Source organism: Phoca vitulina, unplaced genomic scaffold, assembly GCF_004348235.1.
Source record: "Phoca vitulina isolate PV1807 unplaced genomic scaffold, GSC_HSeal_1.0 scaffold2, whole genome shotgun sequence".
NCBI classification, from domain to species: domain Eukaryota; kingdom Metazoa; phylum Chordata; class Mammalia; order Carnivora; family Phocidae; genus Phoca; species Phoca vitulina.
The window spans coordinates 1,768,173-1,789,674 of NW_022589705.1; the positions used below are offsets into that span (position 1 = coordinate 1,768,173).

The 21,502-nt window shown below is 40.4% G+C and overlaps 1 protein-coding gene across 1 annotated transcript in view; it reads left to right on the forward strand.

Moving 5' to 3' along the window:
• Nucleotides 1-21,502, forward strand: part of NOTCH2 (notch receptor 2) — a 169,775-nt gene that overhangs the window by 110,358 nt on the left and 37,915 nt on the right. The window contains exons 7-15 of the mRNA XM_032420428.1: nt 960-1,115; nt 1,794-1,982; nt 2,904-3,017; nt 3,847-3,960; nt 5,614-5,847; nt 9,463-9,573; nt 15,300-15,492; nt 16,817-16,962; nt 19,202-19,315. Of these exons, the coding sequence (XP_032276319.1) occupies nt 960-1,115; nt 1,794-1,982; nt 2,904-3,017; nt 3,847-3,960; nt 5,614-5,847; nt 9,463-9,573; nt 15,300-15,492; nt 16,817-16,962; nt 19,202-19,315 (1,371 nt within the window). The remainder of the gene's footprint in view (nt 1-959; nt 1,116-1,793; nt 1,983-2,903; nt 3,018-3,846; nt 3,961-5,613; nt 5,848-9,462; nt 9,574-15,299; nt 15,493-16,816; nt 16,963-19,201; nt 19,316-21,502) is intronic.

Consider the following 21,502-nt stretch of genomic DNA (forward strand, 5'->3'; position numbering starts at 1 on the left):
ACTTCATTTTGAGAGGAAATCTTGTACTCAGAAGGAGTCGGGAGGAGAGAAGCATTTGCATGCATTCCAGCTCTCAATGTCTATGGAAATATTCCTCTAAGGGAGGACTTTTACTAACTGCAAAGTTAACATTGCTCTAGCCTCTCAAGTTAACAGCTCCCAGTCCTGGTAGAGAGCAGTGAAGGGAGGAATGTGACAGAAGAAGATAGCTTAACTGAGAGAACTTTGTGCCCAGCACTTTTGAAGTGTTCTTATATCTGTGCCTTTCCAAAAGCCCCACCTCCAGCTTTGTAGAAGAAGCCTTGGTTACCTGTTCTTAAGCTAATTGCAGACTGGAAAATCCAGTTCCCATGTGAACTACACAGAACATGAGGCCTCGTAATACCTTCAGAGTCCTGAGGGCACTTGAGCCAGGAATGTTGACGCTATTAAAAAGGCTGCCTTGGTATAAGCTGATGATGTTCAGCTGTTTTTTTCCTTCTGAGGCTAGCAAAATACCGGTGGCCCCTGATCATCAGGTAGCATAATTTGGGGAAAGTAGGTTGCTAAATAAAATATAAGGTGCATGTAATATTTGGAAAAAATTATTTGTTATTTATTTGAAATTCAAATTGAACTGGGCATCCTCTATTTTTATTTGCTAAATCTAGCATCACTATCAGAAGGATATCTTCATTGTCTAACCATCTCACTCTATGGCCTGTAGATGACTCTACCCTTGAGGAGAGGTCTAGCAGAGGGCTCAGGGTCAGAGCACCAGGGTTGTCTACAGCTCTTTGCTTGCTGTTAGCTATAGCATGTCCCTAAGGTAGGATTAGGTAAAGGGGAAGTTGCCTCTAAATCTCCATATTGGATTTTGGTGAGGTGACCATAAGGTTTTCCCTCCTCCATGAAAGAGAAAACTCTTCTTCAAGTAAGAGACATTTTCTCTTTATTCTCCTTGCCCCACCCTGTGACAGGTCTCTTATGTCATCTGGATGATGCATGCATCAGCAATCCTTGCCACAAGGGGGCACTGTGTGATACCAACCCCCTGAATGGGCAGTATATTTGCACCTGCCCCCAAGGCTACAAAGGGGCTGACTGTACAGAAGATGTGGATGAGTGTGCCATGGGTGAGTACGTGGAACCTTTCCTATTCCTCATGCTGTCTGTTGAGTTCAGCAAGCATTCAGAAGCAAAACCTCAGATCTCTCCTGTCACCTGCCCACTGTTTATAACCTTTCAGTGTAAAGATATATTCTGTTCTGACAATTGAATATATAGAAGGTCTGTACCCGATTCTTTTATTTATTTATTTATTTATTTTATTTACTTTTTTTTTAAGATTTTATTTATTTATTTGACAGAGAGAGAGAGAGAGAGACAGTGAGAAAGGGAACACAAGCAGGGGGAGTGTGAGAGGGAGAAGCAGGCTCCCCACTGAGCAAGGAGCCCGATGTGGGGCTCGATCCCAGAACCCTGGGATCATGACTTGAGCCGAAGGCAGACGCTTATCGACTGAGCCACCCAGGCGTCCCTGTACCTGATTCTTAATAGGAAGCCCTACTTTAGTAGACAGTTTGGCCAAAAGGAGCAAAGAATCACAAGAGTTGAGATTGCTCTAGTCTGTCTTTCCTTTCCTTTTGTTTCTTTCCTTGTTTTTTTTAAGGAAGAAAATAGGAAGTTGAGAACCAGATTATTAAAGGCCTGGCCCTCATGTGCCATAACAATCAGACCTACTTCTGTAATCCACATTTGTGGAAACTCCATCAAAGTACTTTGATCCCAGTAATTGGTGCTTTATTTTCCAGCCAACAGCAATCCTTGTGAGCACGCAGGAAAATGTGTGAACACAGATGGTGCCTTCCACTGTGAGTGTCTAAAGGGCTATGCAGGGCCTCGTTGTGAGATGGACATCAACGAGTGCCATTCCGACCCCTGCCAGAACGATGCGACCTGTCTGGATAAGATTGGAGGCTTCACGTGTCTGTGCATGCCAGGTACATGGGCCCACCAGTGTGTGGGGTCTAGACTAAATGCACTGCCCCGCACTTCTCAGTATAGGGTGGCAATTCCATGAGCTCTGTCAGCATTTAATTCCCAGCCAAGGGGACCTTTAAGGAGTAATGCTGTGCTAGAATTCTTAGAGCTATGGAGACCAAATTAAACAAGTCTATATGTCAACATCGGTTACATGTAAGAGAAAAATTCAGAAGTGATTGTTTTTATGCAAGTATTATTTGATTTAACAAAGGATTTACAATAAGAATCCTTTAAATAGCAAACTTTTCTGATCTCTTGATACATTATAAATACCATACTGTTCCATTTATAGCAGTTATTTTACCCATAATTATATAGGAACTTGCCATTTGTCCATAGTGATGTGCATACAGTTAGTTGTATTCTGGAGTTCTTCTGCAGAAACCATTTCTTGAATCCTTAGAGAGCTCAGGTAAATCTAGGATAAAATGACACAGGACAGTGGCTGCTTTGCCAGATTAAGGCTGCTAACCGCTGTAGCATTGGGAGGCCCTCCTGACCTTGACTTGTACCCTGAGAGCAACAGCATCTCCAAGTCAGCTGGTCTTTGGGAACATCAACTAGGGCCTGGAGCTGTTCTGAAAGTGAAGCAGGGACTGGTCAGAGACATGAGGCAGTCTTTGCTGTGGTATGCTGTGTTTTGCTAGTGTCTTTGGAGGTAACTTCTCCCTCTTCACTGTGGCATGGATATCTTGCAGTATTCTCCTCTCTCACTGGTACTTGCAGTGACTATTGCCCATCATGGCAGAGTCCCCTTTGACTTCTACAGAAATGTTCATGCTCATAGAGGATATAGTCATCTCTGCAAATTTGTGCTTTCTTGGCTAGAGTATGCCTTTCTCTCTTTCTAAGCCACTTGTGTGGTCCAATTTGTTCAGGTTTCAAAGGTGTGCATTGTGAATTGGAGATAAACGAATGTCAGAGCAACCCTTGTGTGAACAATGGTCAGTGTGTGGATAAAGTCAATCGCTTCCAGTGTCTGTGTCCGCCTGGTAAGTGCCCACCACCTGCCCCTGTTTTCTTTGAAAGCACAAAGCTGCCTGACCACAGGGAAGGGAGGAGGAGAGAATGTGTGTGGGCTGTACATGAGGAAGTCATTAAAGTGAGCACTTCAGCATAGGAGTATGTGCAGAAATGGGGAGTTTGTTTCAGCTAGTGGATCATTCCAAATCCTTTGTGGCCAGAAGTCCAAGTCTATTCTGAATGGCCCATGACCTCTCTGTCTGTGTGTATATTTCAGAAAGGTCATACCTCACAGAAGCCTTGGTTGTAGGCTATTCAGGGTTTTTTTCCCCCCATGGGTCATATTCTTGAAGCCCCTCTGTGAGATTTTTATTTTCAGATATTTCACCCTGGGTCCAGAAACAAGCAGCACAAGTCAGTTTTTTCCAAAGAACACTCTATGTCTCCTTCTGCTCCCCAAAGCTCTTCTTGAAGACATGCCAGATTTTCTGCCACAGACAATAGCCTCTCAAGTTGTTTCTTTAGAGAGGTTCCAGTTCCTCTGAAGCTGTACTCACTTGTTTGAGGGCTCCATGTATAACCATTTAGTCCTTACTTCAACTAGAAGTGAAATCTGTACTGGGAAGACACAGAGGTGGAGACACACCCAGTTGCCTCTGATGCCCTGAGCTTCCCCCAGTTATCCTAGTTACCTGTTGGGAAGAATAATTTTGTGTTTGCTGAGCCATTGGTTTAAGCCCTGCTGGTAACTTAACCCTACCCTCCGTGGGCATCCTTCTCATAGGATATCATAGGTAGACCTTAGATAGACAGACATGGGATAGTCCTTTGACTGTGTCATCACTCTGTCCTTTTAAGGTTTCACTGGGCCAGTTTGCCAGATTGATATTGATGACTGTTCCAGTACTCCGTGTCTGAATGGGGCGAAGTGTATTGATCACCCAAATGGCTATGAATGCCAGTGTGCTACAGGTAAGACTGCCCTCACTTTTTATCCCCCTGGTAGGTCCATTTGAACAAAATAGGAGACTGTCCTCTTCTTGCTGTCCTACCAAGCCAGTCCACTAATGGGCTGCTCTGGGTTTAGAGAGAGCTGCTTCTAGCATATTTTTTGCTGCTCTCACTGTTTCCTTCTACAACACCTGCCTCCTTCTCCACCACAATAGTGGCCTGGCTTGGACATTTCCATTTGGTGTCCATGTCTTTCTGGGACAGATTTTGGCAGCGGTGAGTTTCCAGCTGGCTTGACTTACTCCTTTGGGAAAGGGAAGAATTCCAGCTGAAAGCTATTTTTCACTGGGGCTTCTCCGCAGGAGGCCTGTCTCTGTGTTTCTTGGGGCAAGTGCTTGAACAAAGGCCCAGAAATCTAAGGGCCATTGTGTGAAAGTGCAGAGGTTTTCTGCATAAAAGACTGCTCAGGCCCTGAGAGTCAGGTGTGTATCTGAACAGGAGAGAGAGCTCTGTCTGGGAAAGTTTAAGTCCTCTTTCCTGACTTCTGGTACTACAGTGACAAAGAATCTGTTTACAAATAGTCTACATTTCTGATCTGTGGCCACATTTCTCATTTGGGAGTGGATTTGAATAAGCCAAACGTCCCTTGTTGCTTCTGCACAGACCAGTATTATAGAGAAAGACTAGAAATAATTAGAAAAAATGATTTCCCAATTTATTTTTTATATGACCACTTAAGGGAGAAAGAAGTTATGGATATAATTCAAGACCTTTTCTTATTCTTAAAGGATTTTAAACATCATGTGCATGATTTCTTTCTGAAAAGGGACAGAAAAGGGAACTCAGTCACAAAAATAAACACAGAGAATGAGTGTTTTGGTAGTACTGGAACATTACCATTTACTGGGCCTCCTTAGATTAGGTCCTGTCAGATGAACCACTTAACTGCTTTCTCTTTTCATGAACTGTTGTCCTTGGTCGGAGAAGTTCCAGGTTTTGTCGTCCTCTGGCCAGATTATCCTCGTAGAGAATAACTTTCACTGGAGAGAGTTTAAAAACCTTGAATTCATGTTTAAAAGGGAAGAGAGCCCCTGTTCCTTTAAAATCCTTTAAAAGAATGGATTGAATGAAGGAGGCTTTATTTACCCCTTTTTCTTTTAAATGCTCATAAATTTTCATTTTATTTAACAGGTATTTATTAAAAACTTAGTATATAAGCATAGTACTCAGGGAGGGTTTGAGAGGGATAAAAAAAAGTTCTCTGTCCTCTAAGGTCAGAATTGGGGAGATAAGGTACACGTAATCATTAATACAGTATCTGTATGTTGGTTTTGGGAAGAAAGGAATATAGAGGTAAATATATAATGGAAAAATATCAAGGGCTGTTCCCCATTGAAGCCCAGTATGGAATGAAGATGCAGTTAAAGTATCTCTGTAGTGAAACCATTGATCATCATTTGAATTCTACAAATTTTATTTGAAAAACTTTATTTTAAGCACAACTCTAGGCTTGCCTTATACATCAGGCAAATAGTCAGCTTCAGCTGCTCATTGTCTACAGCATGAACTGTTTGAGACATGAGGCCTGTAGGATAAGTGGATGTGGCCACACCTACGTTCAGGTGTGGAGTGTCTGACTGGGTTTTAAGCCTTCTTGGTAAAATTCCTTCCCAGGATTCACTGGTGTGTTGTGTGAGGAGAACATCGACAACTGTGACCCTGATCCTTGCCACCATGGCCGGTGTCAGGATGGGATTGATTCCTACACCTGCATCTGCAACCCGGGGTACATGGGTGCCATCTGCAGTGACCAGATAGACGAGTGTTACAGTAGCCCCTGCCTGAATGACGGCCGCTGCATCGACCTGGTGAACGGCTACCAGTGTAACTGTCAGCCCGGCACGTCAGGTAAGCCTCTCTGCCTGTGTCTCCTCTGGGCCTTCACCTCCCCCAACAGTTTACACACAGGTCTCAGGCTGTCCTGGCGCATGCTCAGATCCTGGAAAAAGAATCCTGATTCTGAGATGCACAGCCAAAGCTACAGCCAGAAACATCTTAGAGGCAGATATCTCTGGCCACTGGAGAAATCAGAGGCAATAGCTTTGCAAAACTGATGATTTTGGCTGTGTGTTTTTCATTAAAAGGAGACACACCACTTCAAAAAATTGAAATTATTATTTAAAATTGGAATCCCTGTTGGCTTTATGGCTTGATTTGATTATCGTTTTTTCTTTAGCCTCCACCACACTCAGATTAATGAAGCTGGCCCTGTCCCTTCTCCCTCCCTCCTGTCCTTCTAGTTGTGTTTTTCTCTGTTTCAGAGTCCAGTGTCTTTAATGTCTTTGGTGGGCCTTGGGCATTTGGGGGATTCTCAGGGAGAGGGGAGACTTTGCAGCACCTCCCAGTCCTTGTAAATGAGAATGCAGAGCCACCACTTCCCTCCCCAAGTTCATTGCTGTTTCCCTACTCTGGTTGAGTGACTGCTTGTTAGGTGGGAGGGCATGCTGCTCCTTGCTGGGGGAATGTTGAATCATTTTCTCAGGCGGCAGCATTTCACAGGTTTCACTGGGGTCTGTTTTACTTATTCGAGGAATAATTATGGTCACAACTGTGGTTAATGGACAGAGAAGTACTATGTCTCAGATCAAAGAAAATGTATTAGTGGAAGATTAACTAGTGTGTGCCTTTGCTAGAAGGGAACCTGCCAATACAAGGGAGTGATTTATTGAGAACTCATTCTTGATTTAAGGAAAATGGCCTATGTAGGGGGCAAAGGTGGGGGAGGTGGTTAACTGCCCTCATTTTATTTTGTTATTTCCAAATCCATTTCTTCAAACTTGTCAAAGGCCCTGGTCTTCATCCAGGACCTCGTACATGCCAAGTTTGAAAACAAAGTCCTTTTTGAGTTGCTCAAGCATACGAAAAACATCCCATGCCTTCACAGTTGAAAATGCCTTCCCCCTCCCCACATTTAGATAACTCAGTAAAAGGGCTGAATAGATCTTTGTGAAACCTTCCAAAAGCAATTTGCTTCCGGGCTGGTCCCCAGACATGAGAAATTGCAGTACGAAAAGAAATTTGAGAGATTTACAAGCAATTGAAAGGATGCCTTTAGAATGGTGGAGCTGTTTTAGGCTTTGCTATCATCCCCATTATAACAAATGTACTGGAAACCTGGGTGAGTGGTGGGTTGGCAAGCACTTTGTTTTCTCTGGGATTATATCATTATGCCAGGAGTATCAGGTGTATTCCCTGGGGAGGACAGAGAAGACAAGGTGTAAGTAGCTGTCACTGAGAAATGCAAGAAGTAAATACAAGTGGTGTGCAGGCAGCATAGAATGAAGGCCCAGAATCTCTCAGAAAACCGCCAAATCCCTTCCTGTGGCTGTTGGGAGAATTAAAGCAAAGAGATGCAGGCATCATGAAAAAGTCTTGGTCCGTAATGGGTGGAGAAAGCCCTGACATGTACTAGGGGCCTGGATGAATGGGTCTATTTAATTAGTCATTATGAATAGACTCCTGAGTTCTAGAGGAAGAATTCTTGACCCATTCATAACATGGTCCTGAGTTGGTAGGTTGGGGTTTGGATGAGTATAGACAGAAGGGATACTTTACAATATGCTGGCTATAACTGTGGTTTCTCACTTACTGGGTACTTAAAGTACCCAGTAAGCTTCTTTCACCCGTGGCCTTATGATGGGAAACTGTTCTAAGTAAGTTTTTTTTAGGTTTTAAGTCACAGAAACCAACTTGACTAGTTTAAAGACTCTTTAGCAAACAAGCAAACAATAGCTACAAAATAGGCAAGGAATTTAGTGAAAACACATAGAAGTATCTTACAGATGCCAAGTGAGAATTGATCAATAAGTCTTTGCAAAAATTAGCAGGAAGCAGAGCAATCTGTAGACCCTGGGTCCCCCAGGTCATATTCCATTGTTCCAGTGAGAAAATCTCCTTGTCCCGTCTAGGGCAGGGTATCTGTTCCTGCTCGAATAAAATATAGCCTCCTGTGGCCTACCGTGGTCAATTTTGGGTAAATGGGGGTTATCAGCCAATGGCTAGATAATTCTCCTAAAAGTATGCACTTGTATACAAGGAATATGGAAACTCTTGCCTCATCTGTGGCGAGTGAGGCAGCCTGACCTCATTAATAACAGTGACCAGTATGGTGTGGCAAAGAGCGTAGAATCCAAAGTGCCTGGCTCACGTCCTGGCTGTGCTGCCATAATTGTGCAAGTCCGTGATAGAGTGGATGTAGCGCAACTTGATGTGCCAGTTGAGTGAGAAGACTAAAGACAAGTTATGTAAAGTGGGAGGCAAAGTACTTGCACATAATAATGACTCAGTAAATTTTTAATGTAATTATTATTATTAAATATTAATACAAAGTATGAATGAACCAAAGTTTTCGCATTTTTTCATGGAAATTTTGTTAGTTTATATCCTTTTTACCAGGCTTTATTTTTGGATTTTTTTAAACTACCAAGGCATTTTTCTATGAATGGGAAATAAAGCATCACTAAATTCATATTAAGTAAATGACAAAATATCATGAGTATTTTTATAAAATGATGGTAGAAATTATGATTTGTATATCCCTACTGTTTAATTACCCATATCTAGAATTACGCCTTTCATAATGTAGCCAAACTCTACCATTCTTCAGGGGAATGGGCCAGAAGGGGGGCAGCACAGCCCCAGAGGAAGATGCCAGACCCTGTAAGATTTATCCTGAACTTATGTCCATAATAGTGACAGTTTCAAGCTTCTGGCAGTGGATACAAGTTCCAAAATTCTAGTTTTCATGCAAAGGCTTAAATTTTATTTTTGGAACACAGTACTGCCATTTGTTTTCCTTGAAATGACAGGTTTCCTTCTTTCACTTAATGTTTGCTAAATACTTAGGTCTGAATAGCCCTGGTTCCTCTGTCGGTTGTTCTCTCATTTAAAATGGGATTCCATGAAAAAAGCACGTTCAGTTCAGAACTCAAACAGTCAAACAACTGCTTTTCCCGGAAGCAACTGTGTACTTTGGTATGCCACAGAATGCTTTATTTCCCATTCCATTACACAGAACAGTAGATATATATTCAAAGGTCAAGATACAATAAAAATATAAAGGTAATTTTGACTTCTTCACCAAAGTCATTATTAAGTGAGGCTGCCTTTTTGTTTGGTTTAAGTTGTGAGTGCATGGAAGTTAAGAACATAATGACCACTAACTAGTACGATTTGGCACCACTACCTTGATTCCTGCTAACATGCCAACAACCCCACCCCCATTGCTTTTGCACCATGAGTGCAGATGCCAACACACTGAAACAGGCAGATAGTGGCTTAGTATGATTCACAAAGTAGTTTTGACCTCATAATCTCCCTGACGGGGTCTGGAGGACTACACTTTGGAGATCTGATGCTTTACTCTATCCAGGGTTGGCTGGATAGTCTTGAGATTTCTCAACACCTAGTATCACATGCTATTTTTGTGATAATACTGGTTTCTTTTTGCTTTTATCTTTGCAGGTGTTAATTGTGAAATCAATTTTGATGACTGTGCAAGTAACCCTTGTGTCCACGGAGTCTGTATGGATGGCATTAATCGTTACAGTTGTGTCTGCTCACCGGGATTCACAGGTAATACCCTTTTTGTCGGGAGGTCCCAGCCCTGTCACTTTGGGAAAGGGGCATCTAAAGAAAAATCACTTTTCAAATGTTTCCTATTTCTTTATCTCTTGGAAGGTTAGAAGTTTCTTTCTGTACTTCTCTGGCCCAGTTTTCTACTTACAGGCCTTCCCTGAACTGTAACATGAAGCTTTTCATTAGTTAGGGTTTTTAGACCATGTGTTGTGGCTACCTGAAAAGCATTTCTAGTTATACCATGAGTTTGTCACTGTGCTTGAGTTATATAGCGTTTAATGCCACCTTTAATTTGCTACACTTAGGAATGAATGCCTTCATAAAAGTATAGCCAAGATAATATTCTATGAAAACACTAAATGCTTTTTTCTGAGTACTTCCTCTTGTGGGAGATTGTTGGATGAAGCCAGAAGTTGGGAGGACCAAGCTAATTTGGCTATCGCAAGGGAGATCTTTTCTCACTAGAAGGAAGAAAGTTAAATGGCTAAAATAAAATTGGTTATAATTATTATAAGTAGTTAGAACATTTACACACCCATGCTTGTGTGCACACACACAAACATAAATCTTCTCTCTCTGTTGTTGATAAGATTGCCTTTATCTTTTACCCTCCTGATCAAAAAGTGGTAAGGGCTACTGAGAAATCTGAGGCATCTTACAGACACATCTGTTTGTTAATGGCACCATCAGAGGGCATATGTGATGCCTCTCCTATTCTTTCTAGACAGTGCCACATTGCAAGCAGGCACTTACGTAATAATGTTACCATTTAATAAATACCATGTGGTCATTTGCAACCAATGTGAGAAATTTCCCTCAGAGCTTTTTAAACCATGATATCAAAAGGCATTCAGGGCCAAGTGAAGTGAATGTCTGCCTCTCGCTTGCCGGGAAGTTACTTTCCTGTATATTTCACAATCCTTTCTCCTGCTTGGCGTGATTGTGGATGCTAGGGAGTAATGTTTGTGGCCCACACAGGTCACTGAGATCTCTGCTCAGGGGAAGATCACTCAGAAGACGGGCATGATGAAAGCTGTCATACCTAGTGCCCAGCACCGCTGGTAGTAGCCAGCTGTACTTCTGGGTCTTGAAACTTGTTACTCCCAAGATTAAGTGACAGCCAATTAAATACACAAAAATTCCTGCTAGATAGGATAATAGGTGCATTTTTGTTAAATAGGTAACAAGAGAATAGCTACCATTTATTAAGAGCTTATTTTGAGCTAGGTAGTAGGTGGCCTAATCTCGTTTAATTATTACAGCCATTATCATTCCTATGGTATTGATGAGAAACCCAGAGTTTAGAGAGGTTAAATAACATTACAGGTACACTGTGGCCAGGATTCCAGTCCAGGTGGTCCTACTCTAGAGCCCATGCCCATTCTCACCTCACCAGACAGCCTAACTGGGTGCCTGTTCCGGCTTCTTTTTAGATATGTAACCCTTACACTGGACTTTTTTTTTTTTTTTAAATGCCAGTAAATCATATTCTCTCTCTTTTTAACATTTCAGCAAACCAAGGAGGTCAAGGAGGGAGGACATAGGCTAAAAATATTCTAAAATAAACCTAAGGTATAACATGAAATTACATAACTAAGAACTGGAATGTTTTGGTTACTGGGTGGTACTCTGTTCTTGGAACGATTTTCTATGTCTATTTTTTTCGTTGTTTTTTTTTTTTTAATCAGCTGCCGAAAATACCACAGATAACTCTGGTATTATATATACATGAGCTGTAAATGTGAGGTGTTTTATCCTTTCCTTTGTTTTATTTTAACACTACTACCTTTTTCTTCTTCTTTTTTTTTTTTTTTACAATTCTCATGACACCTTTGACAGATATAAATGAATTTTTCTTTTTAAGACTAAATTCTGTATTCTCCTCAGACCTCTTTATACTTACTGATTGGGAAATATAAGGAATCAAATGACACTTCTACAAGCTAGTTTTCAGTTTTACAAGCTCCTTTTTCAGTTTCGCCTTCATATCTGTTATTTTGCTGACTTCTCGTAACAGTCCATAAAAGCAGATAGGTTGAATAAGAAACCAAAAGCATAGGCAACAAAAACTAAAATAAACAAGTGGGACTACTTAAACTAATGTGCTTCTGCACAGCAAGGAACAATAAGTTGAAAGGCAGCCTATAGGATGGGAGAAAATATTTGTAAACAATGTGTCTGAAAAGAGGTTAATAATATCCAAAATGGTATAAAGAGCTCATACAAGTCAATAGCAAAGAAGCAAATAATCCAATTTAGAAACAGGCAAAAAGCAAGAAAATTTTTTTTTTCTATGTATGGTGATGGATGTTAACTAGACTTATTATGGTGATCATTTTGCAGTATAGACAAATATCAAATCATTCTGTTGCACACCATAACTAATATGTTATATGTCAGTTATAGCTCAATTTTTAAAAAACACATTAGGCAGAAGTAGCTAAACACAATTTTAGAAATTATTTTTGGAAAATTCCTAATAATTTCCAGATAGAGGATACTAGAAGTATCCACTGTAATTTTCAGAGCTACATGATTTAACCACAGACTGATTGTATTTTTAAGCTGTAAATCATTATTTGTACTTAGAAACCCAGTGTCATCTGAAACAGGTGAAGTTTTGAAAGCTTCACTATCTACCAAACCCTAGTAGTTTTCAAAAAGCATTTGAAAGGCTAATCATGAGTAACAGATCTACCAAGGTAGCTAATCCTCATTATAATGTCATTATTAAACTATATAAAATCACCAAAGTACAATAAAAAAACATATGTATGAATTTTATAATCTCTTCTCTCTCTAAATCTCTTATAGTAGTTTCTAATCAGTAGTAGAGTGTATAATTTATATATATAAATATATAAATTTGTAATTTATAAATATTTAACATACAATTGCTTTTTGGTTTTTTGGCCCTTAGTTAACCTAATAATAGCATATCCCGAACAGGCACACTGCTAAGAAATCTTGCAATAATACTGAAATCAATTCATATTACTCAGCCATAAGAAAGAATAAAATCTTGCTATTTGAGACAACATGGATGGACCTTTAGGTCTTTATGCTAAGCGAGATAAGTCAGAGAAAGACAAATACTGTATGATATCACTTGTATGCAGAATACAAAAATGCCAAATGCATAAAAATAGAGTAGAATAGTGGCTAGCAGGGGCTGGGCTAATTGGGGAGATGTATTTAAGGGTACAGACTTGAAACTAGTAGATAAATAAGGTCTGGAGACCTATCACAGCATAGTGATTATAGTCAGCAATACTGTGTAATAAACTTCAGAATTGCTAAGAGAGTCTTAATTGGTCTCACCACAAAAAAGAAATGATAAATATGTGACGTAATAGAGGTGTTAGCTTAAAGTGATAATCTATTGCAATATATGAATGTATCAAATCAGTATGCCGTATACCTTTTTTTTTTTTTTTTTTAAGATTTTACTTATTTATTTGAGAGAGAGAGCGAGCATGAGCCAGGGGGAGGGGCAGAGGGAGACAGAGAAGCAGACTCCCTGCTGAGCAGGGGGCCCGATGTGGGGCTCGATCCCAGGACTCTGGGATCATGACCTGAGCCTAAGGCAGACATTTAACTGACTGAGCCACCCAGGCGCCCCAGTATGCCTTATACCTTAAACTTATATGGTGTTATACATCAATTATGTCTCAAAATATTAACAAGACAAAACACAAAAAGTAGATAATTACTATTCTCATTTAACAAGTAAGACAACTGAGAGGTAAGAGCTTGATATGTCCATGCAATGTATACAAATATATTTTGTATGTATTGAGTCACACAGCTAGGACTATGAGTTCCCAGAAGGCAGAAACCTCCCTAATCATCTTTTTAACCAGTGTCTAAAACAGTGTCTAGCATGGAGAAACAGTAAATATTGCTGAGTGAATGACTATAACTCACATATGGGACTTCTGACATCCAATCCAGTCTCTCAAGTGGACTATACCATGCTTTTGTTTATTAAACACTAATTTGTTGAGTACCTACAAGGTGAGAAACATTGGTTAACTTCTCACTCGGTAGTTCCTGAGCCCAATAAGATGCATAGCCTTGTGCTGGGCATTTCTGACGCTGGGTGGAAACTCCTTAAGGGTGGGACTTGATAGTGAAGCTGCTGTCGGTCCACCTGGGAGACTGCATAAAGAGGCATCTAACCCTCTCGATTAAAGATGACTTGAAAATTGATTCTGGGAAGAGTTTTTAAAGCAAATGAGGAAAACCTGGGAGGAGAGACTTCTGAGAAAATGCTTCCTAAAAAGGACAGAAAAAGAAGGCTTTTTCCTCATTCTCCACTGGATAGCAGGCCAAGGACAGCTGTGCAGTTGAAGAGTTTGGGCTCCCATCTCGGTGCCAGTGGCAGACATCTAAAAAAAATCTGAGGTTGAGGCTAAGAAAATAGTATTTTAAAATAAGTTATTAATAAAACGCTTAAGAGGAAAACAGCAACCACTACCAGATTATGGGTCTTTACCACAAGAACCACCAATAATGGTTTAGAGAGCAGCGGAGAGTGAAAAAATGTTAATACCCATACTTTAAAGGGGTGTGGATCTATTTTATTTGGAATTTCCTGTTCTAAATGCAGGGTTACTCTTTCTTAAATAAAAATGCATGTTTTTATCTGAATCAGAAAATTGTATTCTTTGAAACTTATGAATTCCTTCACAGCAGTTGCTTGTTGCCACTCATTTACAGAATTATGGGTTATTTTAAAATTTTATATCATTTTGGAGTATATAGTTAAATCTCAATTATTCAGATTTAACAAAGCAAAACTCATATAAGTGGCACACTTTATTCAGCTTAAAGCAACAAGTGTCGAGGTTAGAGCTGACATCTTTTCAAAGTACAGCCTTGCGTAGGTTTTAGAGGAAGAATATATTCACTTAATTTCATGTATTCTTAATAATTGTCTACATCAAAGTTTTCCAAAATGTAACATTTGAACCATCTGCATTATTTAAAATATGGTTTGCTGGACTCTACCCATCACAATCTATGGTGATAGGGCTTAAGAATCTCCATTTAAAACAAGTATTTTAAGTGAGTCTTTTTGCACATTGAAGTTTGAGAACCACTGGTCTAGATTAAGAGACCCTGTATTATTTTCTCAGTTATCAGAAGACAATAAAATTATGTTTAGAATACCCTTCTTTCTGAGGCAGAAAACGGATTAATACAACTCTAAGAATGAAAGCAAAATGGCTTTCTTTTTAACCAATATAATCATTAAATTAATAGTTTATTCACTAAGTATTCCGGGTAATTGAGATATACCATATGTAGAAATGTAAAATGTTGACCAACCTAAAAAATTAGTTTGCGGTGAACCAGCTGAAAACAGTGATAAAAGCTTCTTTGAGAGTACTCACAACAGCAGCAAGAGGGACAGCCAACTTTGGTAACATTTTTGAAGTTTCCCTATTTCTAAGATGGAGTAAAGAAGAAATATATATTGAAACACTGCGGTGCTGTTCCAGCATTTTGTTAACTTGGCTGCACTACCGAAAGACTGACTGTGCTGTTTACTGCTTCCTCGCATGGTGCTAAGTGCTCTTAGGTGTTTATTATTTAAATCCTGCATTTGGTGCCCAAAGTATCTTATAAGATGGAAAGTGTCAACACAGTATCTCTCATAGTTCTGTGTCTCTTTCCTAAGCATTTTGGATTTGACAAAAACTTTCCCTTCTCTACAGGGCAGAGATGTAACATTGACATTGATGAGTGTGCCTCCAATCCCTGTCGCAAGGGTGCAACGTGCATCAACGACGTGAATGGTTTCCGCTGTCTGTGCCCCGAGGGTCCCCATCACCCCAGCTGCTACTCACAGGTGAACGAGTGCCTGAGCAGTCCCTGCATCCACGGAAACTGTACCGGGGGCCTCAGTGGGTGAGTAGCTGCCATGTATGAATAGTTCCTTCTTGACTTGTAGCAAGCCAGTTGGGTGTCAGTCCAGGCCATGCCCTGTGGAAGTCATTCAGGGGCTTGAGCTGAGACTGGGTTACAGATTTTGGTAGTCTCCTTCAGTCTTCCAAACCACCACTTCTGCTCTACCTTCCATGACTGAGTAGGTAGAAAATAGGGGGGTAGCAGCTCATGGGAGAAGTCCAGGATTATTTTGTGAGTCTTTGGCAATTGTGCTTTTAGAAATTATTGCAAGATTGAGTTTTGACGAAGGTTCTATTTGATCTTTCCCCCTGCTTAAAAGAAGCTCAGTTCTGTTGTATCATGGTAGCAGTGTGTGCCACCGAAGTGGAGTTGGTCTCAGCTAACTTTAGACATGGCCCTGATAAAACAGTCATGGTTTGTAAGCCCCTGAGAGTTGTGTCATATGTTGATAGTACTTTTCTGGAAACTCAGAGTGTGATGTTAGGTCACACAAAATAGTCCTGTACTCTTGCTGTGCTTGCCAGAAGGTAGGGCTGTAGGCATTGCCATTTGCCATACTTACAACAAGTGAAAGAATGAAGAGTGTATTTAGGGAGAAATCAAGTAATTTTTCCAAATGAATTACCTTGGTATTCCTGTTTCAGAGTATGGCAGCCTGCAAAGCATCCCAACCCATCTACCTTTTTCCTAAGGATCTCCAGACAAGAGAGCTTTTATTTCCTGATACCATACTCTAAGTGTTAATGATGTTCAAATTGTGAACAATGTACATGTATTTCAGACACCTTCATTCTTGTTCCTTTTCCTGCTCAGTTTACTCTACATGCTTTCTGGGGCAGGGTTTTAGGAGAGAACAAAGTATGTCTCATAAGTCAGACATCCCAGGAGTTCTTAGAGTGGCTTAGAGTCTCTGATACGAACATATTTCTTGGGTGTCTGTTTTGCATCAGAAGCAAATGATCCTAAGGTTTGCTTCACTTTAGTATTATGTATAATAAAAGGCAGATTTAATGTGCCTTTCAGATTGGCCCAATATGTTTACCAACCACTGGTTACATATGAAAGCTCACTATAATTAAGTTCTCTAGCATCTTGGTGAGCTGGGAAGGACCAGAAGAATCGGTTTACTAAGTACTCCAGAAAGGACCACACAATTCACATTGTGTCCACAGCGATCCAAGTATAGATTCCTAGAAGAGTAGAAATGTGATTAGCTTACCCATGAGCTCCTCTGTCCCTCATTTCTTCACCAAGTCCTATATTTCACCTAAGACTCAATTGTACACTCATCCCCCCCACAGTAAAGAATGCTCTATCCTTTCAGATACAAGTGCCTCTGTGATGCAGGCTGGGTGGGCCTCAACTGCGAAGTGGACAGAGATGAATGTCTCTCTAACCCATGCCAGAATGGAGGAACTTGTGACAATCTGGTGAATGGATACAGGTGTACTTGCAAGAAGGGCTTTAAAGGTGAGAACAAAAGTGCATATTTCTATCTCCCTTTATGCCTTTTTCTTATTGCATATTCTTTGACTTCTTCCTTTCCCTTCCTTTGTTCCTATTCACTCTTATAGCAAACATAATTTGAGAACTTAGTATTTATAAGAACTTAATATTTTTACACTTGGGGAATAAAAACAGAGAGAGATATAGATTCTATTAGCAGAGAGGTGAGCTACGGAACTATTTAAGGTGAGCACCTAGGATGCTATAGGATGGGAGAAAATATTTGTAAACAGTGTGTTTGAAAAGGGGTTAATAATATCCAAAATGGTATAAAGAGCTCATACAAGTCAATAGCAAAGAAGCAAATAATCCAATTTAAAAACAGGCAAACCACTTACACAACTCTGGACAGGTGTTCTAATTGTAAGCTCCCTGGTGCCGGTTTGATTCTACGGTAATTCAAAAGAGATTTGGGGAGTAGAATGAGAATATTGTCTCACTGTAATTATGATAGCAATCATGCCATGGAAGAATCCATGTGTTCCAAACCCTTCCAACAAATTATCTTACACATTGAGATAACCTAAATATATAGTCTACCTATGGCCTTCTGGAAAAATGTATTATAGTGGGTATTGTGTAAATCATTTTTTAGTTGCCATTGTTGTATTTCCACCATCCAAGTTTTCTCTTAGAAACTCAAGAGTGAAATCTGTGGGTAAATCATTTATTTTGCACTCCTCCATCCACTTAGTGATTGATTTCCCCACTCAAAAATTGTGCCAGGCTACCATGATACATCAGTATGTTTCAGGGTCAATTTATTTGATTATTTGAAAATTTTCTGAGACTATACTTTAGTCATTAATTTTCTGATATATTACATTTGCAAAGAAATTTAAAAGTGCTTTTATTTCTTTGTCTCATTGAGACTTGCTGATCAACGAACAAAAATCAAAATGTAAAATCCAAAAGTGCATGACTGGTGAGTAGCAGAGTACAGTTTGAACCCAGACCTCTGTACTCCCAGACCACCATTTTTTTATTTACAGTGCATGCAGTTCCTCTATGTTGAGGCTCTGTGTCAGCCCTGTTGAAGATGCAGAGGTGTGTAATATTTGGGTACTGTCCTATCCCATTAATGCTTCCTTACTTTCCTCTTTTTCATAGAGGGAATAGATTCCATGTCTTGGATCAGGGGAAAACAGTTTTATGACTTCAGGAAGTACTACTACATCAATGGTAGAGACTGTGCATATGAAAGAGTAGGCATAAACCAGAGGCTTTGATTAATGTATTAAAAAAATATTATCCTTTGAGGCACTTGGATGGCTCAGTCGAATGAGCAGCCGACTGTTGATTTCAGCTCAAGTCATGATCTCAGGGTCCTGGGATTGAGCCCTGCATTGGGGCTTCACACTCAGCAGGAAGTCGGCTTGAGATTCTCTACCTCTGCCCCTCCCCCTGCTCATGCTCTCTCTCCCTCTCTCTCTCTCTCAAATAAATGAATAAATCTTAAAAAAAATATTATCCCTTGGTAAATTATACCCCTTTTTAGGCCCTCACCAACTACTTTGTATAGAAAAAGGTGATATTTAGATACAGCAGCAGAGTTTTAACCTAAGTGAGCTTCTTGGTCCATTGTTGAGGAATTACTTGTATTTGGAGGTGCATTCAACCTTTAGACTATTAGAATATACTTCTTTTCTTTCTTTTTTTTTTTAAAGATTTTATTTATTTGACAGAGAGAGACACAGCGAGAGAGGGAACAGAAGCAGGGGGAGTGGGAGAGGGAGAAGCAGGCTTCTTGCCTAGCAGGGAGCCCGATGTGGGACTCAATCCCAGGACCCTGGGATCATGACCTGAGCCGAAGACGCTTAATGACTGAGCCACCCAGGCACCCTAGAATATACTTCTTCCATTCATCTTTTTGACTGCGTTTTACTGACTGACAGTATATATGTCAGGGACTTGCCACTGAAATGAAAGAACAGGTGTTCCAGTGGCCTAAAGAAATTTAATTTCTAGAGCAGTTAATATTTCCCAGGAGGGGTCCTGGGATCGAGCCCCGCATCGGGCTCCCTGCTCAGTGGGGAGCCTGCTTCTCCCTCTCCCTCTGCCCCTTCCCCCCCCCCCCGTGCTCCCACCCCCCCAAGTAAATAAATAAAATCTTAAAATATATATTTACCATGAAGAGGTTTGCTTAGTAAGAAGCTAACAGAAAGTTTCACTGTTTTGGGGTTTTCCCCTTTTCTGTCTACAGGCTATAACTGTCAGGTGAATATTGATGAGTGTGCTTCAAATCCGTGTCTGAACCAAGGAACCTGCTTTGATGACATAAGTGGCTATACTTGCCACTGTGTGCTGCCATACACAGGTGAGTTCTGCAGGTGAAAGGACCAGAGGGAATGTGTGTTCTTGCCTTGTAGTTCTAAACCCCAGAGTCTCGGAGACAGGTTCTGTGGGTCAGTGATGCTACTCTGAGGAATCACTCCCTGGTCACCCATCCTGCCCTCACTGATTAGATCTTGAGCTCTGAGAAAACACTGTGGCCTCTCTAGATGCAACTGGTAGGGGAACTCATTTGCCTTCTTTGTACTTTGGGGTTTAAAATGTTTTTAAAATGATGTATGGCTGCTGGTTTCATTCATTATTTGAGTGGACCCAGTGTTGTCATGGCCTGTGTTCTTAGTCTTAGTTCAATAATACAACAACCACCACTTACTGATAATTTACTATATGCCAGACACTTTGTATACTTTGGATTCCTAATCTAGTACTCACAATAATTCTGTAAAGTAGAAGTTCCTATGACCATTTTATGCTGAGGCAGAGAGAAGTTACCTGCTGAAGGTCACATACGTAAGTGGTAGATTTGCCCCCAAGTCCCTCTCAGTCCAAAGCTCTTCCTCTTAACAGCCCTTCTTCTCCTTACATTCAGTACCACTACGTCTCATTCAGAGAGGTATTGCCCGTTGGATGGCGATTACACACACAGAAGACATGGGTGTGACTTCAGTTCGTACCAAGTGTTCTTTGCTTCAGGTGGTATTTTAGGAGTGTGCTTGGATATTTATTTCTTCTTTGCATTTTCCTGCCTCATTACTGCTGTCTTGTGATTGTTTTGTGTGGTTGTATTTGTATGGCTTGTTTACCTCCTCATCATCCATTTTCTTCATCTGTGGAGAACAAAACAGAAATATGGATGATGGCTTTGCATGTTTCTCCAGTATGCAGCATGCAGGCAGGAGCATGGCTGAGTTCCTACTCCCCTGTTAGGCTGTTATTAGTAGCTGTTACTAGTGACTCTAGCTGTTGAGAGTGGCAGAGTGGCCAAAACCGTAACTTTGTTACCTGAAAGACTTGGTGCTACATTGTTACCTTTGCCCCTCTTTGGAAGAAATGTTCATGGAGGCAAACTGCATTTAGCCAGCCTCGTAGATAAAATTGAAGTTATTGGAGATCCCTAGCTATCCCCAGACAAAGGAAGCCTAAAAAATACATTTCATAATGACAGTGCTGATCACATTTGTTGATAGTAAGAAGAGCATCTCATAGCCAGAAAGACGGAGACTTGATGGCTGCAGGGAGATATAAGCAGGTGTCACTATGCTCCAGTTATATCATAGGCTTACCTGAGTGTGATGTAGGTGTGAAAATATTTATTTTGTCTTCTTGCTAGTAAGAATATTTGGCTCTATGTTGGTTATTGGTTTTTCTTCAGATTAAGATCCCAATAAGGAATTTACTGTGTATGAACTTTGGGAAACTATATTAGACTGAAAGCCTATGTAGATTAAAATTTCAGTGCTGAGTGTAGATAAGGGTTCTGTCATTGGGCTTTGCCAGCACGAAGGGAACTAAACAACATTGCCTTCTCTTGCGAGCCACTATTCTGACCAGATACCTTAAAAACTGGTTGGGTATGTTGGTAAAAATTTGTGGTAATTTTTTTTCTTTCTGAATATGAAATTTTAGGATAGTATTTTAAGTTGAGTTAGTTGTAACTTGACTTTAAAAAAACTCTTTTCCTTTTAATAAAAGTATTCCTTTTTTTTTTTTTTTTTTCCTGTGCTGGAAGCTTATATTCAGTATGCTAAGGGAGGAAATATTGGTATGCAAATATCAATGTCATGTTGCTGATGTTGGTATAAGGAGACATGTTACCAGGCAATCAGAATTACCTCACTGTTTCCTGCTTCCCGTGGCCTTCTGATCAACTCCATTGCCTTCTGGGACAGGCTAGCAGAGGTTGTGAGGAGTAGGAGGCTGTGTTGTTGCTTCTTCCTGGCTCACATGGAGGAGGATCTGTGTGGCTGAGCTTCTGAGTGGCTGACTCTTAGCTGTGGAGATGCAGAAACTATCGCACTGGACTGATGCAGGTGTCCAAATCCATGATAGTAACTACCCATAATAATAAAGACAAGAGCAGTGCAACGGTTGTTGAGCACTCACTCTATGTGCCAGGCTCTATACTAATAAAGACTTTGTTAACATTTTTTCATTTAGTCCTCAAAAAGCCTCTATGGGTTATATACCATCCTAGTTCTCATTTTGCTTATGT